Below are 25,279 nucleotides of genomic sequence, written 5' to 3' on the forward strand. Positions count from 1 at the left end.
GGTTCGCACAGGCTCCAGCGCCAGCCTGCCTGGCTCCGGATCCCAGCCCTGCAGCCTCCTAAAGGTCGCTCGGCCTCCCCCTCACCTCCCTCTCTGTGACTGGGGATTGGGTGTGGCGATGGGACCTTCCTCGTAACGTTACCATGAGAGTCCAGGAGGTCAACACAGTCAGCGTGCTGGACACATGGAAGCGCCAAGTAAGCATTAGCTCTGAATCTTATTTTCATCTTCGTGTCATTGGTGGTGCTCATTGCCGTGCAGATTTCAGCCTGAATGCAGCGGGGCAGTTGGTGGACCGAGGCCCGAAAAGTCTAGTTCGGACCTGTTAGTATCAAATGTATTTTATTTTGAAGCAAGCGCCCCTTCCCCCCGAGAAGTATTCGAGTAACTGAAGGTGACTTTATCATTATCCTGCCCTACGACTCACTGTCACAGACAGGTCATCTTTCTCCTGGAAGGATCTTGCAGGAACGGCCTCGTCTTTACACATGTTTTCACTGACTTCACAGTGATCACTTTCAGAGATTTTAGACTTGATTCGTTTTCCTTGTGGGAATTTAAAGTAGTTTGGGAAGAGAAGAGTTAAACGCAGATAGGCCCGTAAGATGGGCTCCGAAGCAACAGCACAGCAGTGTCAAGAGCCATTTGCCGAGGCCTTTGCGCCCCTGCAGACGGTCCCGCCACGGGCTCCGGGCTCTCGTGTGGGTCGCCTTGTTTTCGAGAAACGTGTGTGGTTACCGTAACTTCTAATCTCATTCCGTTCCCTGCAAGTATGAGAAAACCACCTGGGCAGTTTACGACGTGGACAGCTGCGTGGAGACGCTGCTGGAGCTTCTGCAGACGTACCGGGCCAAGCCGGGCGACAGAGTCGCGGACAAGAGCGCCAGCATCTTCACCAGGACCTGCTGTCTGTTAGCCGTCCTACTGAAGACGGCAAGTCGCACGTCTGTGAGTCCTGACTGCTCAGCTAGAGTCTGGGCGTCGCCGGGCTGCTGCTTGAAGAGCGGGCTTGGAGGGCAGGGGTGGGCGTCGGGGCTAACGGGAGGAGGCAGGTGTGGGCGCAGGTGTGGGCGCAGGTGTGGATGGTGGTCCAGGCAAGAGACGGTGCGACCCCAGGCCCTGCAACCTTGGGCACGTGAAGAGGCACAGTCACGGGACTTGGCAGCTGAGCGCAATAGGTATTGGCTCAACGTTTGCCTCTTTACTCAGTATCGATTAAGTGTGCGATTTTTGCATATTCGCCCTCTTTACAATCATCTTACAGATTAGTTTGTGGTTTAAACCCATCGAACTGCTCGACTTGGAGAGCTCGGTCTTTGACTGTTAAAAGCTCATAAGTTTACTGCATAATGATCATTTATTACCATTGATTTGGGGAGCATAGAAGGAATGCGAATTTTAATTCTTACTTGTTTGAATAAATGTGCATTTTCTTTTTTAGGATGTCCGAAATAGGTCCAAAGTCGTTGACTGTGTTTGCGGTCTCTACAAACTCACAGCTCGTAAACACAGACCAAATACTGAAAGAATACTTTACAAGCAAAATAAGAATTCTTCCGTAAGCCCTCCCTTCATTCCAGAAACACCTGTGAGAACGATAGTTTCCAGGTAAGCAGAAAATGGGTTCTGTAGTTTCGTGTCAACGCTCGTTCATTCAGCAAACATTTACTGAGCACCTACTATAAACAACATCTTGCGTCTGACTCGGGAGAAGCAACACGTGAACAAGCACAGCGTCCGCTAAAGCTCAGGGAGGGACCCCAGTAAATCCTGGGCGAGGACGCTGCAGCTTTAGCGAGTCAGGCCTGTGGTTCTGGGCTGGAGACACGTCCGAGACGCAAATGACGGCGGCGCTAGGCTGGGAGCCATTAAGCAGCCAGTAGGCCTGGGAGGCGAATGTGGTCACCTTGGGGGAAGAAGTCACACAGGAAAGAGAGCCCCACGCTGAACCTCACGGCAGCCCCAGCGTCTCCAGAAGTCGGCGAGCACGAGCCAGCCCAGGGCTCTGGAGGGACTTGCTGGCCGGGCCGGGCCGGGCGGGGCTGCAGAGTCGCTGTCGGTTGTGCGGAGGCGGCCGAGGGGCCAAGTGCTGGGAAGGAGGGAACGGCCGCTGGGTCTGGCTGCCGCGTGGCGACACGTCAGGCGACGGGCTGAAAGCAGGGTGCCTGCCACACGAGAAACAAGTGACCGCCACTGGTCACCCGGAGCGGTGCTAGAGAGACCCTCACGATGCTTACTGCGGGTGCAGACTCAGCGGGCCCAGAGCAGCGAGCTTCATGACCGCTCATAACTACGAACTTAGATTATTGTAAATTGGTTTATGCCCCCATATTTCTCAGTATAACACAAATAGTCTCGATGGAAATTTGTTAATGGAGACCGTTTCTACATACGGTTCTTACTTAAGGACTCGGTACATTTTAATATGAAGTACGTTTCGAAGACTTATTAGAATGAATGTTTTTTCTGTTGATACAGTCAGGTTTTTTAGATAATGTCCGCATAGCATAAACACGCCGTTTATGCAGACGGGCAGGCAGGCCAGTGGGTTTTGACAGACGTGCGCCGTCGTCATGAGCGTTGGTCACAGCAGAGCTCCCTCGTGCCCGCCTCTTTCCTCGCCCCGTAACGGCCAGTGACGCTGCCACCTCAGCGCCGCTAGCTCTGGGCAGTGGAATCACAGCCGTAGCTTTCGCGACCGTCTTGTGTAGCTTGACGCTGTCGAGGTTCATCGATGCTGACGCATGGGTTAGAATTCCATCCCCTTTCACCTCGGGGTTCACTCCCCTCGGTGGATCCAGCACACTCAGCAGGAGCCAGTAAGAAGGAGGAAAGTGTCCAGTCGCCGGGGTTCACGGGAGGATGACGCATGGGCCCCCTTCTCAGGGAAGGACGAGGTTACGGCGCATTAGCACGGGAGCGGATCGGAGCGGGTGGAGGGGACTTTTGAAAAGGAGGAAGGAATCAAACGGTCACCCTGGGAAGAGGAGGCAGCGTCTGGGCAGGGTCAGGTCGCACTTACTGGCGTAAGATCGGCCGGTTCTCTGAGCTTTCTTTGGCGACGTCCTAGCGATGGAGAGGCGGATGTTTGCATTCAGCACTTTGCAGGAGCAAAACCCTTGACAGATGAGGTCGCTGGCTTCCCGCCCACGTGGATGTCGATACTGCTGCACGTGGTGACAGGAGTCGACAGGAGACCAAGCACCACGTTTACAAAGAACCAACCCCAGGCGGGGTGGGGAGGGGCTTGGTAGATGAGGGGGAGCAGCGGTGGAGCTGAGCGCTGTACCCTCGAAGGGGCCAGCTCGGCCGCCGGGAACGATGGGCAGACAGTCTGGCAGCAGTGACGGCGGGCATCGGGGGGGTGACATGTTCAGGGGCCACAGCTGAGCTAGGACAGACGCACTTTCAGAAGCACGGCATTAATGCAAGACTTCGTTGTTTTCACAGACTTAAGCCGGACTGGGTTTTGAGAAAGGACAGCGTGGAAATCACAAGCCCCCTGCAGGCTATTCAGATGCTGATGGACACGCTCGGCGTTCCTTACCAGCAAATGTGAACATTTTCAGTCTGTACAGTGAAAAGAAATACTAAAGCTAATCATGAATATGTAAAGTGGTTTGGCTTTTCTGTAGAACTTCTGAAATCTGACTTTGTATTAAAATTTAAGAAGCACATATACTGAATTGTTCTTACATTCTTCATTGTTTATTTTGTTTCTTATTTAAGAGTTGTATGCATATAAGAAACTAATATGTCACAAAATGATAACTCTTATTCATGTCTATTAATTACCTTAAAATATTATGGCAGCTGGAACATCATCATGTTCCTAAAGGTAATGGAATACCTTATTATCTACATGCGGTAGATAAACTGGGGCCTTTTTCTAAAATGAATGTTGGAAATTTGAGATTCTGACACCTCACAAGAGAGACGAGGGCACAGTCACTCCGCAGAGACTGGCGGACAGCATCCCTGTCTGTCTCCATGGCGACTGGGCCATCCAGACCCGCAAGGGAGCCCCCAGGCGACTAAGTGACAGCCACGAAGCCCTAACTCTGAGCCCATCGGGATCCCCTCTGCCCTGCAGGAGCAGCATCCGGCCGAGAGTGGGGACCGTTGCCCACCCACATCTCACAGACCCGAAATGCTTCGCCGTTGAAGCAGGAGCTCGGCGTTTTCTGTGGCTTCGGGCCGCTGCCACCGTTGCTGCACCCGTGTGGCTCCGGGACCAGAGACGCCCACCCCAGCAGCTCTGAAATCGGGTGGTGACCTCAAACCCCCCCACCATAAAGGGAAGCCCTGGAAAGGCGTAAATGTAACCGTCTGAGCTGCATCAGCAGGTGCTAGGAGCAGAGAGACCGCGTAACTAATTTTGTAGAATAAGGTTGTAACCTAATTAGTCTGCAGTCGTCTAGGATCGGGTTAGGACACATCTGCAAGTCATGCTGGTAGGTGAAAGCATATAGGAAATTTTGAGTATTGCTTTCTCGTTTTTTCTTCCAATAAAGTGTTTTTAGGAACTCCTGGTCCTCACTATTTTCCAAACGGTGGTTTTCGTTGACGCTGAAGTGATTCCTTCTCCTTTCATTCAACAGAATTGTGGTGTAGACAGTCCGTGTACTTCGGTAACTTCTGCTAGGACGTAGCCGATGTCCTCCTGGGTGGTTGTAACCAGTTAGCTTTTGCACAAGAAACATTTCTGTGAAGTCACACGTGCAAGAAGATGACTTCCAGGTATTCAAACTTGTCCTACTGTTGAAACTCAGACTAGACGTTTATATAATATCCTACTTTTATAGGAAGAACATTTCTCCTAAATGTATGTGATAAATCCATATCAGGATGCTAAGCCTTGCTGGAAGCTAACAGGCCGTGGGTCTGTCGTGGGTCTCTGCGTGTGTGTCGGTGGCTGGTGGGACTGGCTGAGAAGTAATGAAGCCTTTTACTTTAGAAGTAGCTCTTTTCTACAGTTAATACATTATATTAAGGAATCCAGATGTATCGACTGCAGTCTTTAGGTGAGTTTATTAATGGCGAAGTTAGGTAAGTTTCAAATTCACCCTCTTGTTTATTGTAATAACCCAGAATTCCAGTAGATGTCACTAGGCTCTCACAGTGTTCTTAATTTATTTTTAAATGGGTAATGTGATAGAGCTATGATGTCACTAAAATCCATTTTACGTTCTTGGGAAATTTTACCTATATATCCTTAATTCAACCTGTTGTTCATATCATATTTTGGCTGCATCCTGAGAGGAAGAAATTCACATTGTGCATTCTGTATTTAAAATTATTCCATTTTTCTCAATAGGTAGGTGATTTTTTTTTCCAGACTTATTATCTTTATAACTTCTAATTTTTGTTTTTAGCGATGAAAGCCTAGTACTTTAAAAATACTGGTTAAGAAAATACCATCTTTTGGATTGCTTGTTGCTAGCATCCATAGGGGCTAATAGGTTTACATTTAATTTTTATATTGTTCAACCAGTCATTGATTCTTGCTGAAAAGACAGAGTGATCATTTAACATAGTTCTGCTTTCAATAAAGAGGTACTATGCCAGTGAAAATATTTTGCTCGTAACTTCTTTATCAGAGGTCAAAATAATGCAGAGAATTTATGTACAATTTAAGAATGTGTGAAAAAAAAAAGTCCAACCTATACAAAGGAAAAAGGAAATATACCAAAAACCTGCTCATTTCAAGAAAAGCTTTCAGAGGACTACCTGAAGTACTGCTTCTGGAGCTGGAGTAAATGATGGACCCTTTATAAAAAAAAATTATAGAAGCCTATTTCAGAAAGAAGTCAGAGTAGCGTTTCATGCTATGCATAATATTCCACTATTACTGCAGATAGCATTTGTATTAGTAATAGCGGTGGTTTTGTAAAAATTATGATCTAAATGAAGACAAAATGATCTAAGGTTCGATCGAAACCTTGTCCTTGCTCTGCCAAAGCATCAGGTGTCCTACCCGCTGATCATCGTCTGGGTGTTTGCAGTTAATCTTTGCAACTCGTATTTTTTGAGGCGCGTTAAAAGAAGAACCCAACAATATTCACATTTACCTTAACAACGCCGTTAAAAAAGGTAGGTTTGCAATGTTCGTCACGCCCTGTGGCTGCGACTTTCTCCTTGCGAGGAGATGTACGTGGCACCGCGGGGCTCGCGGCCACCTGCCCACGAGGCCTCACGACTCCGTGCTCGGTGTCTGCCCTCAGGGCGTGCACCCCGGAGGCCAGTGGGGACCTTGTGGGGACCCTGCGGGGACCTCGCGTCTTGAGCCACCGCCACCGCCACTGCCACTGCCGGCCCGTGGATGCCCACTTGGGGTGCTGCTCGTCTGGGTCACCTGGAAGGCCACCAGCACAGGACATGGACCATGAAGGGTGAGCCGACCAGGTCCCGCTGCTGTGGCCATCGTCCCTCTCCCCAAGTGACACCACCGCTGCACCGTCCCCTCCCCGGACACTGTTTCCCCCACGCGGGCGTCCACCACATGCGACCTGGGTGCCCGCAACGGCCACACTGTCCCCGCGCCCTGGGCAGACAGCAGGAGCGGGGAAGGCACACGCCCCCCAAACCGCTGTGCGTGCCACGCGATGCCATGTCCCTGCAGAAAACGTCCACACAAGGCCTCGAGGAAAAGGCCAGCAGGTCAGTGGGGAAATGAGCAAAGAGCATGCACAGGAATGGTATGAAATGGCTCTCGGATCCGGGGACAAGTCTCCCATCTCAGGCGCAGCCAGAGAAATGTGAACCAAATTACACTGCGATGATGCTTTTCCTTAGCAAATGGCAAACGCGGAGAGTTTAATAGCACGTGCCAAGACTGGCAAAACTTCCTTTTCTGCTACTGTGACAGTTACTTGGCCTAATTTCCGCTAAAAACATTTGGCAACATTTATCTGTATTTTAAGCGCATATATTCACACGTGCAGTGATATGTGCAGCACGAGGCACCGCAGGAATTTAGCAATAATAAAATACCGTCGGCGTCTTTGTCATCGAACAATAATGGATGCGATTTATAAGTTATACAACCATATTCTATGCCGAGCTGAAAACAAACAAGGACACTATTCTCGGACCGCTGTGGGCGATCGCCAATGTACACCGTCTGGTGAAAAACACGAGTTAGAAGGTGACTAGGACAACTCGGAAATGACATAGGTGCTCAGGGCTTTATTTGCCGTCAAGAGAGGGGACCTGGGTGGCTGAGAGACAAATGGGTCGGCGACTTTTCACTTTATACCCTTTGAAGTTTGTACCATGTAAATATATTGACTTTAAAAAACTAAACATTTAAAAAGCATGTTGTTTACTTTTCTACTTACCTGGAATAAAAGATCCTTCCGGACAATTTTTGAAAGGTCAAATATACTTTCCCATTTTGTTAGATTTCTAGATGTAATACACCTTCTGTACATACTGAAATTAGTGAATGCTAGTAACTTTTAATTGATTAAAAATGTAGATATTTAATTTGCTATCTCAATGTGTATTTTACTTTTTCAAAAGGGCTTTCTTCGAACCCTGACGCTTATGTTTACTAGCTCTGCGATCTTGGACGAGCCTCTTCAACTTCAGCACTCACTAAGCATCCGTACGTTGTTTTATAAAATTGAGCAATAAAAGGGAAGGAAATACTACTACATCCAGCAACGTGGATAAATCCCAAAACATTATGCAGAGTGCAGGAGGTACAACTTAAAAAAAAAAAGAAACAATAGCAAAAACAAAAACAAAAACAAACAAACAAGGACTTAAAAAAAACAAACAATAGCAAAAAAAAACCAAAAACAAACAAACAAAAAAAACAAAAAAAAAAAAAACAAACAATAGCAAAAACAAAAACAAACAAACAAACAAAAAAACGGTGCTTGTATGTTTCCGTTTATATGAGGTTTAAGAGCAAATGACAGGATTGGTGGAAAACTCCAACAGTGTCTGCCTGTGAGCGGGGTGGCGAAGGGGCCTGCCTGGGAAGGGGCACAGGGCAGTTTTCTGGGATGAGAATCGGAACAGGTGTGAGGTCTACTGGTGGACGCATGGCTCGAGATGCGCAGAACCTACTTAAAAGTGCGTTTCTTTATGAACTTCATTTTCAAAGAATAATCTGTAAAACACACTGAATTGGCGTCGCCGATATGTTTGCCTAAGTCTTTAGAGTGACACAGATCCCTGCGATTTGCTTGGAAACGCATCAAGAAAAGATGGATGGATAGAGGGACGAATACATGATGTTGAAAGTATAATAAGATGTTAGTAGTAGAATCCAGGTGGGAATTATATTTGACAATTTTCGAATTTGGAAAAAAAAAAAAAAGAAGGCTTTGAAAATAAGCAGAGGCCATATTATGTCCCTAAACTGAAAGTCACCCGTATGTCCACGAACAGGAGAATGGATAGGGGGTGATTCGCAGGTGATTCATGGCACAGTAACAGAATGGAATACTATACAGGGAAAGAACTAGGTCTATCCGCTACAGCTCAAGATACGGATAAATCTCACGAACAATATGTTAAACAAGAGAAACCAGGCATAAGAAATACTATATAATTTTATTTATGTAGTATAAAACCAGGTGAAACTGATCAATGCTGATGGAAGTCAAGATACGGCTTCAACATTGGGGGTGGGCGTGCCGAGTTTTTTGGAGGAGAATTCTGGGCTGCTGGAAGATTCTGTTTCTTGTTCTGGGTGCCGGTTTCACGATGTACTTCGTGTGAGAATCCACTGATCTGTTCCCTTATGCTATCTGCACTTTTAATAAATTCTATTTTAATAAAAAATTACAAAATCGAAATCGTAATGGCTCCCACTTCACAGTATGATTCTGTAGTTAAAACCCATTCGAATGGATTAAACTCCCGAGGGCAGTAATTCCAATCTTTCTTCATTGCTATGTACACAGGAGCAGAACGGTGCACAGTGAACACTCAAAACACCGACAACCCGGCACCAAGCTCGTCATCCACCGCTGAATGCTAGACGTTACCTTCAATAATATCATCCCATCGTTGCTTAAGATAATTAAGGCCGTTTTTCAGCTTGAGCAGTGCAATCTAAACAACACCATGCTTGAACATCGGGTGTCCATTAGCTCATGTTCCTAAGTTCACCTCTTCGGTTGATCAATGGCGATAAATCGATGACCACACCGAACTTTACTCTGAGGACTTACAATAGGGAATTAAGTTGAAAAATTACCCAGTTTTTAATGCAGTTTGAGTTAATTACTTATGCTCTTATTGCCCTTACTGGTTATGCTGTTCTTATTGGATTCTGGAATAAAAAAAAAATGGTCAGTTAAAATGGTTGTGTTGTTTTAGTCAAAATACTCAACAGTATTTGACTGAACTATAAGGCTTGTCACAAAAGGACTTAGACAGATGTTGTCAATAATTAACTTTTCCTTCAGAAGTGCTGTGTACTTAACGAGGAATCCCCAGCGTTCTTCATTAGCTTCGTTGACATCTTTAAGCACACCACGAAGATGAGGTCGAAAGATTTGTCTTTTATCATCATATTAATCATCTCAGGAGAACTCTATGCAGAAGGTAAAATTAATTCTTACTATTCTCTGTTCTCTAAAAACTATAAAGAGAAATTCTAGCATTCATCTAACTTGAGCTTTTAATATAGTCTTTCGTTTTTATGTATCAATTTTATAAAACGCTTCTCAAAAATATAATTTGTTATAGTATAAATATAATCTGTTATAATATTTAGATTTTTTTTTTCCTTTGGGCAAAACTAGTAAACTATTCTTATAGCAACATAACTTGGAAAAACAGAACCGGACCAAAAATTAATTATCTCTAGGTTTGGGGGCACAGGAGAGCAAAATTTAAATTCTTGAGTTTTCCAGCTAACGGTTCCACCTTTTAGAAGCCGTGTGTTAACCCTAAGTCTGATTTCATACGAGAATCCCTTGCTAACACTGCAAAGCTTAGATGACTTTAATTCTCTGTTTATAAAGCGAGCGTTTAACGTGGGAATTTTGAGAAAGAAAGACTAAACCATCAGAAAGATTTGCGACTCTCCTCGTTTGTTCACTGGTGGGAGCCATTAAACAGGGACCAGCAGGAGAACCGTATAATTGATTATGCAAATGAGACCACTGAGGGGAGTGAACGGGCTCTGCTAATACTTAGGTGGGTCGACAGGTGTGCAACCTGTATGGCCAGACTGCCTAATGTGTGAGGTTCGCGAGAGGCTGGCGGTGACTAGGGAAGTGTTATTAGGCCTTGGAGATGAGAAACTGGGAAGGTGTTACGTGCCAGCGAGGTTGACTATGCAAAGCAGGAACCCACAGTGGTAAGACGTCTCTAAAAGGGAATTTGTCCTACACATTTTAATTGCCTTTTAGTTGAATCGTTTACCCCAAGTTTTCTGTCAAAAAGGGGTCTGTAATTAAAATTATGAAAGTAAAATAAATAGAATATGTCTTACTTGAGACATTTAATTCTACAAGAATATTTGCATGGATAGTTTCCTTTGGTTTTAGTTTTCTGTCCGAATAAGGGAAAACCAGCTGGCATGATTGTCTATTATATATGTCCTAAAGATATTGCACTCTGCCAGCGAATTTCCTAATTATTTATATGCTTATAATCTCCTCTCACACAAACAAAAAAGGTACAAGCTGCCTGAAGACAGGGACCGTGACGTCATAGTCCCATGCTTTCCCCACTCCTCCCAGGTTTGCCTGTCTTCAGAACCTTTCTAGGACTCCGTGGTCCACTAAGGTGACCACAGCGACATGTGGCTACTGAGATGTGACTCATTGAAATCGGGGGGTGCCCTGAGTGTGACAATCGTGCAGAACAGACTTAGGAAGAAAAACGGAATGTGAAATGTTTTTAATATGTTGGGGCGAAGAAAGCCTATTATTAAAATGAACTTCAACGTTCCTTTTATTAAGGGGGTTACTAGACGGCTTAAAATGACGCTTGTGGCTCGCATGATATTTCTGTTAGAAAGCGCTGCTTTGTGAAGTCAGGGGAGCTTCTGAGGAAGGTGGCTTGCCCTGTTTCAATCTGTCGTGGGTCGGGGTTACTTGCATATTCATTCTGATCGAAAAGGATCGGCACGGGAGTTCTCTAAAAATTCCGGTAGTCAAAGTAAGTACTAGTCAAAGTGTCCGCACGTGTGGAAAGCCCACGTGGCTTGTTGCCCGGCCGCAGATTTGATGGCTTTAGACGGTTCTCAGTGCTCAGCTGGGTGCTTCCTCGTTTCAGAGAAGCCCTGTGGTCTCCCTCGTGTGGAAAACGGAAGGATTGCCCCGTATTACTACACGTTTGGAAGTTTTTACTTTCCAACGAGAGTAGAACAAAAATTGTCCTTTTCCTGTCTGGCTGGTTACACAACCGAAACTGGGAAACAAGAGGGCAAGGCCACCTGTACGACAGAAGGCTGGGCTCCGGAACCGAGGTGCTTCAGTAAGTCCGAGGCATGCGTCCGCGGGACACCTGCGACACTCAGGTAGCTTCGTTGGTAAATATGAGCGTCCGGGAAAATACCGGGTGGTTGATCCTTCTCGCAGGTCAGGACGGCCTGCCTGGCCCACCGTGTTTTTTTTTTTTTTTTTTTTTTTTTAACAAAACGTAAGCCTATTCTGGAATTCTGTAAATGACGTTTCTCATTATAATGTTATTTTCTTTATTCGTCGCTCCTAATTCCTTGTGATGAGAATAAAAATTACTGGAATTGTTACCACGTTGCAAGGAACAAGGACACAATCGAGTTACTTTGAGTAACGAGAAACATATGGATAGGTGCATGTGCACGTGGGCAGCCAGACACCGGAGAATTGTTTAAGGACCCGTAACGTAGGAATGCGCTTTCGTTAACGACGTTAAACGTCATCAGACACGGTGGACTTAAAATAGTGGGAAGCAAATGCGAAAAATAACGTCTTCCACTTGCCATTAATGACAGTAGATGCGAGAGAGGCAGGAAGGGTATGAGAACTGAAAGGAGTAAACACGAAGGATGCCAGGGGCAGAGCGAATCAGTTTTTAAGTAAATTCCATGCAGAACATGCAGGATATTTCCAAAATTAAATAAAATCAAGGAACTGTGAAGACTTTTGTCCTTAAAAATTTCAAGAGTAATATCAAACGTTTTGCCTTCGTTTTACTACTTAGTAAAAGACAAGCTTAATTTCATCAAGGTAAGCCAAGACATTTTTTTTCTTCCTCCCCCCCTCCCCCACAGAAAAATGCACTAAGCCTGACCTGGTGAACGGTTTCATCTCTGACGCAAAATTATTGTACAAATTTCAAGAGGACATGCGTTACAGCTGTGCCTCGGGGTACAAAACCCGGGGTGGACGGGACGAAGAGGTGGTCCAGTGTCTTGCTGACGGGTGGTCTTCTCCACCAGCCTGTGGGAAGGAGCACGGTAGGTGCCCCAAACGAGAGGTAAGGGCTTGTGAGGCTGCTACTTTCTCATGTGGACGGGCATTTTTATTTAATAGAATTGATGTTCCATTGTGTCTGCAAATGCAGGAAGTTATCGCGTTGTTTTTCTTAAATGCTAGGATTTCCCTTAATCTAAGGGTTCTCAAGTCCCACGATACACCTCGTCCAGCAGTTCTTGCTTTATGCTACTGATGATGATGATAATGATAATAAAAGAAGCAGAGTGGAATGAAAGGGAAAAGAACTTAATAAACCTACTTCTTCTAACATGCGTAAATTACTAGTTCCTTTCTCAAGAAAAGACATCAAGATAATGCACGTTATTTTACATTGTAAACCCGTGTCAGATATACTTAAAAATTATCCAATAATTTGAATACGCATATTTTGGGTACTGTGTTGTTAGTTATTTAAATTATATAAATCCACAGGTGACACATCATCAAAAAATTCTTACAAGGCTTCAGCTGAATTGTGGCCTTTGGTCGAATACAGTAGACAAGAATTTTAAGACATGGTGTGTGGAAAACGGGAAACAGAGGCAGAAGCAAACTTCGACTTTTTTTCTTTTTTGCCGAGGCTAGATTCTGCCATAGAGTCTTAAGAATCAGTGAAAATACATTTGGGGATTTGTATTTGCTATTCCAAGGGTAGTGATGAAGCCCATACAATAAATCACTTTCATTTCTGTCAGAGACATGTTTGGCTCCTGAATTGCATCATGGGAATTATTCCACGACACAGAGAACATTCAAGGTGAAGGACAAAGTGCGGTACGAATGTGCCCCTGGCTACTCCACAGCTGGAGGACTGAGGGCAGAGGAGGCAGAATGTCACACGTACGGATGGTCTCTCGCCCCCAAATGCACCAGTAGGTCCTCGTTTTGAAGACAAGCTGCTTTGGCTCTGAAAATTTCCTCTCTTATAGAAGTGTACATAAGTCGTCACGAGACTTATTCTGTTTTTCATCCTTTTTTTTTTTTTTTTTTGCTTCTGCTTTTAATTATGTCAATAGTAGGCTTTGATCCTCGAAAGCTCTCAAATAGGAAAAATTCCTGTGAGCTCGGATAATTAAGTAAAAATAAGCCGAATGCTGTCTAATAAATATATAAACCGACGGGCTTTTATGATGCATAATTAAATATGGCAGATTTACTCATTTCTATTCCAGATAGGGCAGGCAAGTGGAAGTGAATTTCGTTTTAGCAGGAAAAAATATAACGCTTCTCTGCATTTTTATTTGTTCTTTCATTTTTAGAATTAAAATGCGCTTCCTTAAGATTAATAGAAAATGGTTATTTTCGTCCTACGAAGCAAACCTATGAAGAAGGAGATGTAGTACAGTTTTTCTGTCACGAAAATTATTATCTCAGTGGATCCGACTTGATTCAATGCTACAACTTCGGCTGGTACCCAGAACCTCCCGCGTGTGAAGGTAATTTTTAAAATTGCGTACACGCAAATAAAACATTGTATCTTAATCGGCTTTAATTGCTATGGGAAAAAAAGTGTCTCTGATGGTATCTAATTCTTATCCTGAGTGATATTTTTAAAATAAATATTGTCTTTTAAATCGGCGTCATTTTCAGCAAACTTTAATACATTTAATCTGAAGAAATCTTAAATGTTATATTAGACTGTAGACGGAAACATCTTTTGAGCTTATCTGTTTAAATCTCTTATTGTAACTTTTCGATCTCTTATTATAACGAATAAGCGTTTTATTGGTAATTACTAGATCCGATTACCCCAAGCTGGCAGCTTTGCGAGGGAGCTTTTTTAATCTGGTTACGTATTTCCCGATGTGAAAATAGTCTTCGGCATCGTGGGGTAAAGAACAGGAAAAGCACCAGCATAGTACCCTGTGTGACGATGGGAAATGGAACCATCTAGAAAGTGACCCTAGAATGTAACGGTTGTGCTCGTTTCTGCCACTGGATGTGTTTAAGCGGGTGGCATGATTCCCTGCGAGGACACATCAGTGGCCATTGAATCACACCCACTAGCGACGTGTAGGGGGCCCCGGCCTAGCAGGGGGAACAGCTACGGAACGTGGAAAAGCAATCGATCCGTGTGACGAATGACATAATGAAGCCAGGGAAAGGATTGGAACAGACATTCACGCTTCCGATGAGGAATAAGCGGGAGGAGGTTTACAGGGCGATGGGTTGACATTGGGACTGGGCCGGAAAAGATGAACGAGAGTCTGAGGATTGAGAGGGACGGGGAGAAGTCCGGGGCTCTACGGCCTCGATTTCCTCTGTCCTATCAAAAACAGCGTCGCCATTGACAGGCGGGAGACAGACAGGAAAGTCAAAGTTGCGAGAAGCGGTGAAGACTTGAGCCGGGTGCTGAGAGGGAGGGAGGACGGGGTGCGCCGGGGTGCACACGGCCCAGAACGACCCCCGCTCCTCCAAAGCGCCGAACGACAACTCCAATGTTTTTTAATTGATTAACTTGTTCGTTTAGAAATGTCCGGCATTGCCCATCACCTTGGCGTAACGGTAGAGTGGAGACCGTTAGCAAGTTGTCTGTGATGTGCCGTTTCTAAAATAAGGGGTGGGACTACTTGTTTCTCAGCCACGCTCCCCGCCCCGTCCAATTTAGTCATCCTGCCAACGAGCTGTCATTCTCTTTGGTAAATAACCCTTAGTTGTAGGATGGGCAGTGTTGGAGGGTGAATAATGTGCCCCCCAACCCTAACCCCCCCCCCAAAATAAAGATACCCAAATCCCAGTTCGTGGAACCAGCAGACGACCCCTTTTATGGCCAAAGAGACTCTGCAGATGTGATCAAGGATCTTCAGGTGGGAGTAACATCTGGGGGTGTCCACCTGGGCCCCAAGCGGGTACCCTGATGAGAGGGGGTGGGGGGATGGAAGCAAGAGGTTGCGGTGATAAGTCGGGGGGTCATGGCCCAGGAATGCAGGGGCCTCAGAAGCTTGAAAAGGCAATGACGCTGATTTTCTCTTGAAGCCCTTTAGCTTCTAGAACTGAAGAGAATAAACTCGTGTAATTTCAAGCCACTAAATTGTGGTAATTTGTCACACTGTATTAACGTAGGACAGGGACACAGGATGTAGAATAGTTAACAGCAGGAGAGCTTGCTGTCGGGCACGGGTTCCAGGCTAGGCCCTCTACTTACTGATAACTTACTTCCTAAGTTTTACCTTATCTATAATATGGAAGACGTAAAGATCCTCAGTTAACAAAGTGTTTTTTAGGGTTAGAGGAGATAATGAATGGAAAATGCTGGCAGTTTTAGTTTCCCGTTGGCACCAAACCGTGTTATTGCAAACTTAGCCACTTAAAAGAGCACGATCGTAGCTTTCGACAGTGGGCCGGGTGCAGGCCCAGGCTTTGATGGCTCCTCCGCCCCCGTGTCTAGCAAAGCCACGGTCAAGGCCTCCGGCGGGGCTGCAGCCGCGTGTGAGGCCGGGCTGGGGGAAGAGGCCGCTTCCGGCCCACGATGGTCGCTGGCGGCATTCGGCGCTTTGCAGGCTGCCGAGCCGAGGGCCCCGGGTCCTGCCTGGCTTCCAGCTGGAGGCAGCCCTCCGCCCCGGGCCTTCTGGAAGCTCCCAGGGTGGCAGGTGCTGTTTTCAGCGAGAACGGCTTTACAGCATTACAGTGCAAATTCTGTCCATAACCGCACGCCTCCCATCGGCTTCCCCGCATTCTGCTGGTTAGAAGCTAGTGTCACTTCCTGCTCACGGGGACAGGGACGACACGAGGAGGTGAGCATCAGGGAGTGGGGGTCGAGGGGGTGACCCTAGAGCCCGTTCGCCCTACTTCTTACAGGACTTGACCCAAGGAACGGGCTTCTGAAATCTTCAGCATTATTCTTTGTAATTGTATGACTGAATCTACTGATATTTTTCCATCAGGAAGAAGAAATCGGTGTCCTCCACCACCTCTGCCTCGAAACTCCAGAATCCAGACATATTCTATGACATATCGTCACGGAGAAACGGTTCGTATAGAGTGTGAGCTGAATTTTGAGATGCAGGGCTCGGAAGAAGTACATTGTGATCATGGAAAGTGGACGGAGCCTCCGCAATGCACGGGTTAGCATCGCCTCGCATCAGCTCGCCTAAGCCGAAGTCCGCCTGTGTCACTGAACGGTCTCGTCTCTCTAAATTGTCCCTTTTCAGAAGAAAAGGAGAGGGTGGCCTGTGAGGCACCACCGTTGGTTGAGAACAGCGCAGCCAACCTACGCTCAGAGGTGTATCACAGCGGGGACAAGGTGACGTACAGGTGTGAGAGCGGCTATCACCTCCGGGGACCAAAAGAAATTACCTGCAAACGCGGAACGTGGACTCTTCCCCCCGAGTGTGTCGGTACGTGTAACACATTTAACGCCGACAGCTAAGCCGACCGTGGAAAGCTTCCCATTCTCTTCATTTAATTCACATACTGACAGCAAGAGGCCATTGCTTAGAAGAGTTAGAAACGCTTTTTTTTTTTTTTTTTTGCGTGAGTGTAGGGAGCCATCTGTAGAATTCAAGCCAAGATGAAGACCTGGGAAAGTAACACAAGGATTTCGAACGGGCGTGAGTGCCAGGCACTCTCGTCTGACCTGTTGGACGCTGTGACTTGGGAGCGTAAAAAGACAGCACGTAAATGAGAATGCACTTCATTGGAGAAGATAAATTAAGGACATGTTGGGTTGAGTGGCTGTGATCACGATCCACCTCCTTGAGACTTAGGACAGAGTGCTCTGCTCTTGACTTTGGGTCACTCCTGCTGATGTGACTTTCGCGTCTGGTCATTCTGAGTCTTCCACCCTCTGAGCTGTGTCTCAGGCCTGTTTTACAACCACCGCTGAGGGCTACCCTTCCCAACGTCCTTCTTATTTCTTGATCAGATCCTGGAGAGATTTCCACAAGCGTGTGCACCGAGGGTATTTATCACGTAAAAGAGAAGCTAATAAGGATACTTGAGAAATTAGCAGAAAAAAAAAAAAAACTCAAAAAGGAGAGAGGAAAATGGAAATGTTCATCTACAGATGGATTTGAAGCTGAGATGAGAAGAAATGAGAAGGCAAAAAAAATAAAAGTGGATGATGAGAACAGGTTCAGAACTGACCATAATCTTTAGGTTAAAGAGTATCATTTATTTATTTTTTAATCTATTTTAAGAATATCCAGATCAGAATTCCTTGGCACACAAGAAAAGTGGAAATATTCATCATTCTTTTTAAGTCAAACCTTGTCCGTTCAGTCTTGCTTAGTAAGTTTTAAAAATATTTGACCTGCGTAACATTTCTCTTGTTTCTGGTGAATTCAGGAATCGATCGTCCTCAATGATACAGCATAAATGTTGAGGTACTATTGTGTGGGGAACTGTATTATTACATTAAGTTGTTAAAAGTTCATATTAAGTTTAAACTACCCTTTTTTGTAGAAAATATCGAGAACTGTAAGGCTCCGCCTGTTGTGATTAACGGGGCCGTGGTTGGCGGGCTGTTGGCCAGCTACCCAGCGGGGTCCTCGGTGGAATACAGATGTGATGAGTATTACTTACTGAAGGGGGCGCAAAAGTCTCAGTGCGAGCAAGGACAATGGTCACCCCCACCTGTCTGCCTAGGTAAGGCCAAGAACACACTGAATTTTTTAAAGTTCCCCCCCGCAACCAACTTTATTGATACCGTTGACCTATAACATCATGTAACATTAGGATGCATGATGTGATCACTTAGTCAGATGTCTGGCATATTGTGAACTGGTTTCCACAATAAAGTCCTTAGCACGGCCCTCGCTTCACGTAATCACTATTATTATTATTATTATTATTATTATTATTATTTAGAATGAGTATTTAATATCTACTCTGTGCGTAATATTCAACTATACAAAACGATATCATTAAGTATAGTCACCATATCGGACATTAGTTCTCTAGAACTTATTTCTCTTAAAACAGAACGAATTGAATCTCTTTTACCATTATGTTTGCATTTTTATGTGACTTTAATACAGAAGTAAGGGAACATAATGATATCGTACTATGTATGGTGTCTGATGCGTACTAGACTTACCAGGGTGATCGCTTCGTAAGTTAAAGAAATGTCGAGTCACTAGGTTGTACACCTGGAACTAATCATTGTATGTCCACAGTAATTGAAAATGTTAAATATAAATCACAGATGTTAAAGTATTGTTTCCTGTGCCTGTCATCATTTTTATTTTAAAAATATATCACTTTCATCGCTGTCAGAGAAATAAATAATCTAACGGAGCATCTGTCCTACAGAGCCATGCACCATTCATGAGGATTACATGAACAGAAATAACGTAGAGCTGAAGTGGCGGCTGGAAGGCCAGTTCTTACATGGAGATTTAATAGATTTTGTATGTAAACGAGGATTTGATTTATCCCCATCAACCCCACAGTCTGAATTATCTGTGCAGTGCGATAGAGGAGAAGTGAAATACCCTTTGTGTTTGAGAAAAGGTAAGACTTTCTGACAGTTTCTCAGGTGATCCATGTGGTCACTTGGGTTCAAAGTATAAGACTCTAGGCAATTCACCGCCATCATCTTTTAATCGATGAAACTGGGAATGATCCGATCGATTGCTGGTCAACACATATACTTAAATAGGATGACTCGGATGACATCTTTTAATTCCAATAAGTCGGTTTTATAAAGGGAGAAATCAGGAGGCTTAATAAGTATCACAGACCATCAGAAGATTGATCTCATGGGAGCAACCAATAAGTATCTAAAATGTTGCTCTCCTCAGGGTTTGCTGGGGAGCGTTCTCTCAGGAAAGGGCTTGGTGTCGAGTGAGAGATTCTGCGTTCTCCTTGGACTCTGGATTAGGACTTTTAAGAAGGAAAAAAGGAAGAGAATCTATAGAGAAAGGGTGGCTTCGAGAGAAATCTCATACCCTTTCACTTTTGTCAGGTAGAAAGGGAAAAATAAAACCATGATTGTCAATACTTCGCTAATTTTAAATATATATTTAAATATTATGAGATTTTAATTGCAATAATAAATTTTGTAGTTTGAAGTTATTGCAGAAATGCTCTCAATATTTAGAGATTATTTGAGACCTGTCGTAAATGCTTTTACACGAATATCTCATTTTATGTGGCAATTATAAAAGCACTGGATACTGATTATAGCAATTCATTATGTTTTTAAAATTATTTTTCCAGAATCGAAAGAAGTATGTGCATCTCCTCCACTTATTAGCAATGGCGTCATTATTAGTTCAACAGTAAGCGCCTATGAAAACGGCTCCTCGGTAGAATACAAGTGTTTTGATCACCATTTCCTACAAGGGTCTAGAGAGTCCTACTGTTTAGAGGGAAGGTGGACCCCACCTCCAGTTTGTTTGGGTATGTACTACTAAACATGTCTCTGTTTAATAAAACGAAACTGTATTTTTTCACTTTCTGTGCTCTGAGTTGACATAATGCTAATATAATGCTTGATGTGCTATTTCCGTGTTATTTTGTTAGCATGCCTGTTTAGTCACTGGTTTCCATCCCTCCTTCTAGATCATACGTAACTGTAGTCCAGCTCTCTCTAACATATACTTGCTAAGTACAAACCATCCATCAGGTGCTGGTTTGGTATGGGGTGATAAGATGAGTAAGCCACATGGTAAGGCTAAACATGTTAACAACGATCATTCGGTGCGATGGGTACTATAATGGAAAACATGAGCACGATGGGCAAACAGATAGGAATGGCGTCCTGGATCTGGAAAGATGAAGCAAGTTAATGTCATATTATCCGGGCATCTTCGTCGGAGTGATGTCACCTCCCGAGGACCACAGAAGAGAAATGGCAGGTTGTTTCCTGTAAGCTCTGAACATATTTCTTGACTTAAATATTAATTCTAACTAACTTACTTGCCACTTTAACGCCTGGAAATTTTAAGGTCATCATCGGTACGCAACAGAATACTTCCTGGTGGTACCAAGAGGCACCATGATCGCTTTCTTCTTTCTGTTTTTCAGAGCCTTGCACATTATCTTTTGTTGAAATGGAAAACAATAATTTACTCTTGAAATGGAATTTTGACAACAGACCATATATTTTGCATGGCGAGTACATTCATTTTCTTTGCAAGAGAGATACTTATATAATCGAGTTATCTATTATCAGATCTGAATCTACAGTGCAATGTGACAGAGGGCAGTTAAAATATCCAAAATGTATTCCAAGAGAAAGGTAAGAAGAGGTTTGTGCCAACAACTTTAATTTTGGTCATATTGTTAGTCAAGAGATTCATCATATTGCAAGTTTCAGAAATACTAGGTTCTACCATACTTTTTCTATATGGCCATTATAAAAAATTTTTTCTTCTTTTTTTTTTTTTTTAAACCAAGCAAGCTCCATGAAGTATTAACTAATTGAACAAGCTTTCTAAGTTGTCAGAACTCAAAGCTTTGTGTGCTATTTAATATTTATGTCACTTTGGCATTCTAGTAAATAAATCAATTTATATATGCAATATTTAAATGTGAAAAAATTCACCTATGTGTTCTGAAATAGAAAATCACATTTCTCACACTTTCCAACAGAAGTTCACGTATAGGTAATAAAGACTGGAAACATAGTCGTGTAAATCTTTCTACCCAGAGAAGGGCATGCTAATACTAATGATTAAAATTACGGTAACACAGTTCTATGTAAAAATTTGGAATCACTTACTGAAGTGTTTCATCATATGACAATTTTAAAAAATATATTCTCTAATTTTTTGATGAATGGAAAATAATCTTTTTTTAAAGAAAAAAATGAATAAAGTGAAACAATGGAAATCATTGTATAGGATTAAGATTTTGACCCTTTTGAAGATACAATATAAAATGGAAATTATACTTTACGTAAAACTAAGACTATTAAAAACAAAACTCACATCAAAATGCTTATGATACTATTCTAGTAATTGTAAACATGAGCTATATGAACTATATAAGGATGGCTTTTAGACACTAGAAAAAATTCATGAAATACAAATGGGTATAAAACTTTTTTAATTTTTATATTTCACTGTGGTAGAATCAAGAGTGTTTGAGCATATCTTGGACTTCTACTTTTCAAGAGAAAAAGAAGTTAAAAAACTGGAAAAAGTTGTAAAAAATAATGGTGTTGGTATAGTAGATGACATTGAGTTTTTAAAAAGGAATTGGCGATATAAATTATCAGTGTGGTTTCATGCTTTTAGAAGTACCTGGTTAAAACAGTGAGTAATTATATGAAATGCTGAAGGGCTGAGAATGTAATAAATACTTGACCAGAAGTGATGCTTATTTCAAACTCCGCCCCCCCTTGCCCCCCCGCCCAATCCTCTCTTTCTTACCAAGGATGCTGTCTTATCAAGAACACTTAAGGACATAAAATGAATGGCAGAAAGAAGAATCATTATTTCAACAGTTTAAAACCCTTTACGAAACATGATTTTTAAAAGAACAATGTTGGATTAAAAACCTCTGAGTTTTCACTTGCCTGAAAATTTGAATCTAAATTGATTATGACTCTTTTCTTTATCTGTGAATAAAAGCCAGAACGTGTCCTTTCGTTTCTAGTTTGGATCATTTGACATGCACCCTTATCTTTTTTTGCATGTCTTCCATCTGTTGATCTACACATCAAAACGTTTGTTTTCTATTGTCCATTCACTTCCATTATTTTGAAATCAATCTTTTTAAAAAAAGCAAACACACTAGATGAGATAAGAAACTCTGCTTTAGATTAGAGGATTTACTTTATTAAATGCAGAAGAGGTTTTGTGGAAGTCACTGATTGAAATGAGATGCTATGATGATTTTTAAAAAGACACCGCTAAGAGACTAATTGGGGTGGGGAAATGGGAGAGCATTTAGGACAAGGATGCCGTTGTCCAAGCAAACAGTGGTGGTCACCTCACACCGGGGACAGCAGGTGGGCACGGCGCCAACGGGGCTGAAGCAGGAGCCTCTCGGGCTGTGAAATCATCACGGAGCTAGTGGATTAGATGTGGGGAGGGAGGGAGGCAGACAAAGGACTTGACGAACTCTCTGCCCTGGGCCTGACTCAGTGGAGGGGATGACCTTCTAAACGGGCAGGAAGCCCTGAAGGAAGACGACACTGTGTGAGCAGGTGGGGTTAGCATGAAGATTTCAGTTTCGGAAATGTCCTTTTCGAGGTGTCTGTGTAGTAGCCACACGAAAGTATTGAGGAAGCAGTGGATTCTCGCGGCCGATGCTGTGACGGACCACCCAGATCCCTTCCAGAAATGACAAAGCTTCATTCCCTTCGCTGCTGGGAGCTCTCACTTACCAGCTCTCTCCGGCGTTTGCCCAGCTGAACAGAAGATTCCCTCCCAAGGTCAGAACTGCTTCCCAGGGCGGCCTGCATCGGTGGTGACTGGTCAACAGGAGTCATAAAGAAAAGGCGCCCCATCCCGACAGAGGATGACTCTGAGCTTCGACCCAGCTTCAGAGCCGATGCCGCTTTGAGGGTTCATTGCAGCTCAGCTTCTCCATCCTGCTTCCTTTCTTTCCCTTCTGGGTGTGGTGGATCCTAAAACTAGTCCCTAAAGCCCCTCTGGACTGCTGATTGCGTCTCGCGGCCAGCTGCCCAGGCGCTGAGAGGCGCACGAGCCTGGCCGTCGGACCAAAGCCTCGCCAGCGTCTGGAGCTGCCAGTGGGTGGACGTCTGCTCAGATGGAGGTGATGGAGAGCTTGTCAGGGCGAGGGAAGACGGAGGCTTCGATCAGGGTTCTGAGCCTGACTCTAAGGTACAAAACCAAAGACACGAATGTGGTGAGTTAGGGGGACGGAGTGAAAGGGAGTGAGGGGGGGTGGCGTGGAGAAGGAAAGGGGGCTAAGGGGGTGTTTTTGCGTTAAAAGGGGGAAATTTGAGCACGTTCAAATGAATTGGGAAGGGGTCGGCAAAAAAGGAGGTAAAGGGGAAACACTGCAATGGATTGCGGAGGACTCTTGGAAAAGCGAGAAGGGGTGGGACCCACGCCGTGGGCAGAAGATGGCTCTCGGCCGGAATGAGGAGTTTCATGTCACGTGGTTCTCATTTCCTCTGTCCAGCAGGGGAAGCGCCTGCTGGGCATGTGGACAAGTTTACGTGGAGAGCGATTAAAGGATCGAGGTGACCAGAGAAAGTTCGAAAACGTCATGTAGAGGGTGAGCCTGATGACCGCAGACGTACAGGATTGCTTGGCACAGAAGCAGGCCCAGCGACATGAGCTGGCCCAGCGAGCTGTTTCTCAGCATCGTCACCTCCACGAGATGCGGGAAGTGCCGAGGATAAGGCTCTAAATTACGGCCCTTCGCTTGTCAGAGAACTTTCTGTTGTGCGATCATTTTCTATCGTGGCGAAGGGGAAAACAGGTTGCCCATGAGTTCTCACGCTGGTAGCAGAGGAACACTCACAAGGGCCAAAGAGTCTTTAAGGGGGTGACCGCCCTTAAAGTAGTAGGAGGTCTGATTAAAGCTGAGTCCACAGTGGGGCCGGCCGACGTTATCGGCATCAGCATGTGAACATTCCAGCCTAAGGAAACTGTCACTGTTTACATAGAAATTGTCCAAGCATGTAGCTTTCTACTTCGAAATATGAATGCCAACCATTCAGCAGCCGTGTGCGAACACACTTTCAGAGTACAAATCCATGACAATTAGACTAGGAATGGGCAAATATCAAACTCTCAAAAATCATGACTCTGATTTTCTCAGGATCCAGAAGAACTTACCTATACATCTTGGTAGCTCTGACCATTTTGCATGGCTGCATGTTACATATTTAGAACCCCCAAGTTCATAGTAGGCCTGGCATTGGTATTCGACCCTTGACCCGGGGGAGTACACTGTTAACAGGAAGGAAGTGACATCTCCATTGCTGATTGGCGGAGGAGGCCCACACTTCTCTGTAGAGTCTGAAAAATAGCATTTTATATGTTGAGGAAAAATCTGTAGTTTTCTAGGAAACTATTTAAATAAAGCTCCATAGGTACTTTTAACCCTATCTTGCATTTTAAACCTCGTGTCTTAAAAACATTCTGGATAATGCACATACAAACAAGGACTACATATCTATGTACTTTTCAATTCCCGACAAAAAAAATATCATAATAAAAATACGTACGGTAGCATGTTGGCAGATGGGACCAGCCGTCTTCACCACATACTATGTAGCCGGTGGTGTTCCCGTCTCTGTTTTCAAATCCATCCAGGCATTTATATTCCAACTTGTCATTGAATTTAAACTGAGTGCCAGTAATTTCAACTGTGGCATTCTCAAGTACTGGCACATCACACTCTTCAAGAGCAAAATAAAATTGAGAGTTGTATTTCTAATGCCATATCATGTATAATCCAACTAAGAAAGTCTGATTCTAGGAGCAATAGAAACTTTACCATAAGTGTGTGGGGATAAATCAAGTACCACTTTAAAAGGCTCTGACGGTCAGTGTTAATTTGTGCTAAAGAGTTATATACCATGAGAAAATTTAATTCCATAGGCATGCTTTTTCCTATCATTCAAAGTCTCTAAAAATATATCAGGAACAGTCAGTCAGATCTTTTTTAGACAATATGTCACTGGCTATTACTAAAATATGCTGTTTTAATATACGATGTTATTTTAAGGACAAAAAGTTATTTGTGCAGGTCAGCGAGCTCTGCTGCTTCTGAAGACTGTAGCCAGGATAGCAGTCGAAACTATCGAATGGAAGACTCTACGGTCTGCACGGCGACCCCTGGATTCTTGGGTCGAGTATATCACATACTGGGGTCGGTCAAAACACGAGAACGGGTAAGGGACAACTGCCAGGGCGAGAAGTACCAGGGAACGGGAACGTCCCAGATGTCCGGAACACATAAATTCGATCAGT

General features: G+C 44.1%; 3 protein-coding genes across 10 annotated transcripts in view; 2 read left to right on the top strand and 1 right to left on the bottom strand.

The window, feature by feature from the left end:
* ASPM (abnormal spindle microtubule assembly) overlaps window positions 1-3,681 on the top strand; it is a 43,590-nt gene extending 39,909 nt beyond the window's left edge. Inside the window, exons 28-30 of the mRNA XM_025044818.1 lie at window positions 772-948; window positions 1,442-1,608; window positions 3,451-3,681. Of these exons, the coding sequence (XP_024900586.1) occupies window positions 772-948; window positions 1,442-1,608; window positions 3,451-3,559 (453 nt within the window). The 3' untranslated portion in view covers window positions 3,560-3,681. The remainder of the gene's footprint in view (window positions 1-771; window positions 949-1,441; window positions 1,609-3,450) is intronic.
* A 634-nt stretch (window positions 3,682-4,315) lies between these two features.
* On the top strand, window positions 4,316-21,972 carry F13B (coagulation factor XIII B chain). Of its 8 annotated transcripts, none has more exons than XM_025044759.1 (15): window positions 4,316-4,454; window positions 4,602-6,093; window positions 7,525-7,706; window positions 8,922-9,567; window positions 11,251-11,451; window positions 12,230-12,415; window positions 13,130-13,306; window positions 13,694-13,870; window positions 16,319-16,498; window positions 16,586-16,771; window positions 17,838-18,020; window positions 18,687-18,887; window positions 19,596-19,778; window positions 20,406-20,619; window positions 21,759-21,972. In XM_025044759.1, the coding sequence occupies exons 4-15, from the start codon at window positions 9,504-9,506 to the stop codon at window positions 21,790-21,792; spliced, it is 1,986 nt and encodes a 661-aa protein (XP_024900527.1). In that variant the 5' UTR covers window positions 4,316-4,454; window positions 4,602-6,093; window positions 7,525-7,706; window positions 8,922-9,503; the 3' UTR covers window positions 21,793-21,972. The 8 variants fall into 8 exon arrangements, with proteins under 8 accessions (XP_024900527.1, XP_015442946.1, XP_015442945.1 ...); XM_025044753.1 differs by lacking the exon at window positions 4,316-4,454 and having other exon boundaries at window positions 4,652-4,740; window positions 5,963-6,093; XM_015587459.2 differs by lacking the exon at window positions 4,316-4,454 and having other exon boundaries at window positions 4,608-4,740.
* Window positions 21,973-23,292: 1,320 nt separating this feature from the next.
* The window catches only part of LOC102878777 (complement factor H-related protein 4), a gene marked incomplete at its 5' end in the record, with an annotated part of 12,080 nt that continues 10,093 nt past the window's right edge, over window positions 23,293-25,279 (bottom strand). Inside the window, 2 exons of the mRNA XM_015587407.2 lie at window positions 23,293-24,322; window positions 24,532-24,705. Coding sequence (XP_015442893.1) covers window positions 24,102-24,322; window positions 24,532-24,705 — 395 coding nt within the window. The remainder of the gene's footprint in view (window positions 24,323-24,531; window positions 24,706-25,279) is intronic.

The sequence above is a fragment of the Pteropus alecto genome, unplaced genomic scaffold (assembly GCF_000325575.1).
Source record: "Pteropus alecto unplaced genomic scaffold, ASM32557v1 scaffold90, whole genome shotgun sequence".
Classification (NCBI taxonomy): domain Eukaryota; kingdom Metazoa; phylum Chordata; class Mammalia; order Chiroptera; family Pteropodidae; genus Pteropus; species Pteropus alecto.